Below are 5,999 nucleotides of genomic sequence, written 5' to 3'. Positions count from 1 at the left end.
TTTCACCAATAGCTATTTTTCCAAATGCCTGACTATTCAGTTAGACACCACAGACTGCAAATGCTCACAGAAACAGCTACATCATGGATTTCCATATACAAAGATGCATTGTAGTCAGCCCAAGAAACTGAAGCACTTTCAGAAGAAAGACTGTTAACAGAGTTGATAACTGAAAGATCTCTGGCCTTGGGCATTTAAAAAAATGCAACACACCACCTTTCCCTGTATTAGTTTCTGAGGCTCTTGGTCCTTTATTTTGGGAAGGAGATGTTACCAAGTATGTGATGTCCATAACATCCTATTATGTTTTTCTAATTTAGGCTTTTTCTTGAAATAAAGAAACATTCACAACATTCCAGATTTAGGAATATATATATTTAGGGCTAGAAAGCATCTACTGGATCACAAAGAACAGTCCTCCTGACTGCAAGAAGAAAGATGTGGGGCAAAGGTACCTTATCTCACAGATAAAGAGTAGAATAGTTTCTCTGCCAGTCATGCATAAAGCAGCACAGCACAGCAAGGATCTGCTTCTGTTAGAAAACTTTCCATGATACCTCTAGGCCAACAAAAACAGTAAGCACCTCACAAACCAACCTCTGTGATTTCATCTTTATTTGTACACACATTCACACCCTACACCTACACACACCTTCTTTTGCTTCAAATATTTGCCCTCCTGGGGGACTACGAGAACACAAACTCTTTCAAATTCATTTTGGAGGTGAGAAACTAGTTTTAAATCATTTATTGAAATAGCTTAAGGTTCTAGCCATCAAGAAATGTGTAAGTTTATCGCTGGAGGTTTTTAAGAACAGACTACATTTCTATCTGCTGAGAATGATGGGTTTGTGCCTCGTAGTGTGGGAAAGATTCAGCAATACCTTCAGGTGTCTTCCAATGATGTATTTTTTTAAATGATCTTAACTTAAAACAAAAAAAAAAATCCACAATGATTCACAATATCAGGATGCACTTGAGAAAGAAGAAATAAACCCTCCAAACATTCACAAACAGATTTTGTATTTAACAGCTTTTTAAAACATCCTTTGCAGACAATCAAGCTGTAATGGTGCAGTGGTAAGCAAAGGTCTTAAGTTCATTTAAATGTCAATGCACAGTGCTGCAGGAAAACTAAAACTAACGTGTGTACTGCTTTCACACAGACATTTAAAATAGAATGGCTTATTAGTGGTTTGCAGCACCTGCAATCAACACAGTTCCTCTTAACTGAAAAGTACAGGGACATTGTACACATTTAAAAGCCAACAACATGTTGTCATCGAAATAAAAGTTTGCAATTCTACTCAAATTCCTCACATAAAGTCAAAATTCACTAAAACAAAGCTAATTTTGAAGAAGACTTATAGCAAACCTAAAAGCAAAAGTGCACTTTTCTAATGTTTTGCAGCTATTTTAATGCAGTGATTGTATTTTCCCTGCTTTTCTCAATAGTTACTGCACTTAGTACGTACACAATGTATTTATCTCTCCCATCCAATCTATTTCATTTTGGTTTGTGTTTTGTCCTACTGAACACGGATTAATGTGAAACAACCTCCAAAATGTTTTGAAGCAATCCAGAATCTGAATTATGATCATACACCCATTTCATGTGATTCATCTATTACACTGAATATGCCAATAGTGCATTTGTCCAGCTCCAGTTGGGGACTGGTAATAGGTTAGATTTGCCTGAATGGGAAAAACTCAAAAAGAAAATAAAATTGTTTATGAATTTGGTAACCCACAAATCACATTCAAGAAGTTATTTGGGAGGTTTGATCCAATCCCAAGGAATGTATTCTGCTCCTGCCAAACCTGTAAGATTTGCTGCCATTTCGTACTGGTTTACTGTGACTGCTAGTTGAGGACCACATTTAGAAAATGCAAAGAGCAGAGTATCTGTTACAACCACTGCCCACAAATAATACAAGTTTCCAGCATCTCATGGATATATAATCTACCAATCCAAATAAAATGCTGGAAAACTGCTCTCCTAGTACCATTTGCCTGAAAAGGAGTTTATTGAAAAGGCTTCGTAACAAATATTTCACATGGAACATTTTTTATCTTAAAAAGCTGTGACTGCTTTCAACAGTAAGTCTGTCAGAACAGCTGCATTCTATATACTGATAATGCACAGACTTACTAGTTCCTGATAGATTATTTCCCAGGTCTCTAACTCAGTCTGTATGGATGAACTCTGTAAGGATCCTCAAGAAAATTCACAGGAACAAAGAGTTTAGCTACATATTTAGCTGCCAAGGCTCCTGCAGCTTTTTCTTTTTACAGTATTCTGAATTACTAACTTTCCCTCCAACAGCAATATCTTATATCAGATATATTATTTAGGATCTTTCTGTTTTCTTTACAAACTATGCATCTTTATGGAAAGGTTGTGAACCCCCACATATCTGGTTATATCACAGGATCAAATGAGGAAATTCTGATTTGTTCTGATTATTATTTCACAGTCCTATTTCACAGAAAAACTACCAGGATTAACACATGCTTGTAAGTAAGGAATTAGCTTTCCTAAATAAGCTTGGACACAATTTACCCTGTTATTACCAGGTCTCTTTTTGCCATGGATTTTATGTCCTCTCTGTGGTACAGACTGGGCAGCAGAAAAAGGACACAAAATGCAGATATGAATGAGAATAGAGCTAGGATATCTGAGCTTGGTTCTTGGTTATAACTATATATTCAAACCAATTTTCTGCATTCTAATTACTTTTGTTAGACTTGTGATAAGCTTCAATTTCCAACACAAAGTTCTTACTCTAAGCATTACTGAAAAACCTGAAAAGTTCATGTTTCAAGGTACTGCCCCTTTTTGCTTGAAAATCCTTCCAGCAGCACCTTCCAGCTGAGTGCTGTCAGACAGGAGGTACAGGACTCCCTAAGGCACGATGCTTTCCATGAACCCCATGAAACTCACCAGGTATTGTATCTCCTCTAAGGGTCTAGACCAGCAGCATAAACAGCACCAAACATAGAACTTGACTTTATCTCTTACACAGAAGTGCAGATCATACTGTGCTTAACAGAAATGGTTTGTTGAGTTGATCCAACAGAGATTAAACACAAGTAGCCAAAACTGTTACTCCACTTGCCATCCTATCCTTGTTGTGGAGGTCACCAGGGTCATTGACAGATCAGTAACCTGCATGTGAAGTATTTCCAAAGCCATCATACTTCACAAAATGTCAAGTTGAAGGATGCTGAAACCTGCATTGATTTAGGTCATTATGGCAGACTAAGTGGTTCAGGAAAAGCTTTATAAATTTTTCAGACACCTCCATATCAGTGGAAGAAAAGTGAGAAAGGAGGGAAGATGAGTGAGGGTATTAAAAAAAACTCACAAATGTTTTATAAAGACATTAATATGGCGACAAATTGCACAGGCAGTTGTAATACTCCTTAATTTGCCTTAGTAATATGAGCAAAAGCAGTCTCAGATCAGAACACATCTGACAAACTGAAGTTCTGTTTATGCCACTCCAAGGATTCACTCACATGGTGATAGCACTAGTGAATTTCTTGCTTTCAGATATTCTTTTCCTTCTTTCGGGTATTTCTGCTTAGCAGAAATATGTAAACTCAGTATTTGTGTGAGCATCTACTCCAATCAACCTACTACCTGAGAAAATAAAACAACTCACAGGACTGAAAGGAATCACTGAAAATGACTTCCTGGAAGTGAGTCAAGTTTTCCTCTCATCGACATTCAGCACCAGTGCCTGAGCAAGCAGAAGAAGAAAGAAAGCAAAGACAAAATATTACAAGCAGAAAGCAGAGAGGAGGAAACATGTTATTTCTCAATTTAAAGGAGAAAGTCAGACCTTGAAACACTCTTTATGAATGTCTCATTGCAGTGACCTCTATTTGCACAGGACATGCAAAAAGATACTTTAATTCCTTTTGCATTATTCTGTACCTGTGGAGGAAGTTAAGGGATACATTTTCAGAAAGAATCGAGCCAAAGATGTACATAACAGTATCCCAGTCTTCAACAGCTACAGGTTCTTTCCTGTTTATCTTGCACAGTACCCAAGCAAAAGAAGCCAGTGAATACAGCACAGGTGCCATTAAAGTCATTAGTTCAGGGAAATTCGTACCTTACAAAAGCTGTTCACTTCCTCATTGAAGTTTATTTGTTGCTAAGAGGGGGACAGGGTGAGGAATGAAGCAAAATGAAGGTTTTCAGGACACTGACAAATAATGTCCGATGGTTAGATCAATTATTTCTTGATTATCAGCATAAACACTATCTCCATCAGTGTCATTATTTTAATTTATTACTTCAAATTCATCTTCCTCTACCTCCACTGTCTTCTCATTGCTCCAGCTAGGGAAGAAGAAGCAAAAACATTTAAAAATAAATCATGTTTATTTTTATCAGGTACTTCCTCTCCTATGACCTACTGCAAAGAATTAATTGGCACCACTACTGCAGCTCTTTGCCTAATACCTTTGTCTAATATCACATCTTTGACTCCAAGAAGTTCATGATTAGGATAAATTTAAAAGTGCATCAGTATTAGTTAGATTTAGTTTTAGTTTTCTAAAGTCTTGTAGATAATTCCAAATTTTCCCCAAAGTATATTGCATTAGACAGACCAAACCAAAGGCAGTAGCCAGAAGTTAATAGAACCACAAAATATGTTTTCAAAAGGACTCTCATTCCTTGCAAAAAGAAACCAGACCACAGAAGAAACCAGGCATTTTTGTCACCCTGTTTTCAATGTATTATTGGAAAATTTCTGAATCCTTGATTCATAGGTTTTGGCTATTTTTAGCAAAATATATAAATCTCACATACTTGTTCCTCAAATAATTTAAGAATGAAGTACACCTTTACAAAACATGTTGATCTGTTTTAAAACATTTGCAACAAGAAAAAACTCTGTGCTCTCAATTGTATGAATGTCAATTGCCTACAGAACAAACAAAATGAAACCTGCAAATGTGTAGATAAAGGCAGAATTTGGTTTCTGTATGGTTTTTTTCAGGAATTCATTCACCTTTGCAAGTACTCAGATAGCAGGCACAATAAATGAGCTACATGTATGGATTCATACCAAGATACTCAACACCAAGCCTTTCACATGACTCCAAGCAGGCCTTGTGTGTGTTCTCATAGCCATAATCACTGGGCCACAGCTTGGTGGTTATCCAGAGGTCCTCTCGCTTCACGCCGCTCTCTCTGATGGCCCTTTGCAGGAGACATTCACAGCCATATCTTTTTGCTGTGTCGATGTGACGAATGCCACAGTGCTGCAATGCATGGACCACTGCCTCATGGGAATAGCCACCTTGGTGGGAAGTGCCTAAATGAACAAAAGCAGAAGTGAATTGTCAGTGGTGAATTATGAGGGACATATTTTGTCATTCTTTTTAGTTTTTTTCCTTTTTGTTTTTTTTACATATATCGTCACAGATCCTTCTTATTCAATATTCATTTCCTAATAGTAAAGAAATGGGAATTGACAGATCTCTAGGCTGAGAAAATACATGGAGTGGGAGAATGTTGATGCTGATTAGAAAAAACTTAATCAAAATCATATATCAACAGCACTTAATTGTAAAGAAGTGATTTAAGGAGTCAAGCTGGAAATGATAAAGAGAAAACACTTTCTGGAAAATTGTATATGTCTCTTAATTTTCACATAGAAGCATAACATTTACAGATGAACATGTATATTTAAAAAAACTCCAAGTCAACATTAAACCCATTTTATTTTGTGAAAAACATATCCTGAAAACTTTACTCTATTGAACTCCTGGTAGTTTCAAGTTATTATTGCATTGTACAATCCCAGACCAGGCCACACTGCAGGTGCAATTCACATGATGTCAAGCTCAGCAGTAACCCAAACAACGGAATCCTACACAAGAGTTACAGAATGGCCATGCAGGGAGTCCCAGTAACAAAGTGCTGTTACTCTCATTGTGTAGGTATTCACTGGACATGTATTTAGCATGTCAAGGGG

At 36.9% G+C, this 5,999-nt stretch overlaps 1 protein-coding gene across 1 annotated transcript in view; it reads right to left on the bottom strand.

The window, feature by feature from the left end:
- The window catches only part of LOC103797497 (uncharacterized oxidoreductase ZK1290.5-like), a gene marked incomplete at its 5' end in the record, with an annotated part of 27,451 nt that extends 22,115 nt beyond the window's left edge, over nucleotides 1-5,336 (bottom strand). The window contains one exon of the mRNA XM_009069716.1: nucleotides 5,088-5,336. Within this exon, the coding sequence (XP_009067964.1) occupies nucleotides 5,088-5,336 (249 nt within the window). The remainder of the gene's footprint in view (nucleotides 1-5,087) is intronic.
- Between the last annotated feature and the right edge of the window lie 663 nt (nucleotides 5,337-5,999).

Source organism: Acanthisitta chloris, unplaced genomic scaffold, assembly GCF_000695815.1.
Source record: "Acanthisitta chloris isolate BGI_N310 unplaced genomic scaffold, ASM69581v1 scaffold20282, whole genome shotgun sequence".
Lineage (NCBI taxonomy): Eukaryota > Metazoa > Chordata > Aves > Passeriformes > Acanthisittidae > Acanthisitta > Acanthisitta chloris.
Note: the sequence above shows the minus strand (reverse complement) of the source record. Positions and strands in the feature narration are given on the sequence as shown.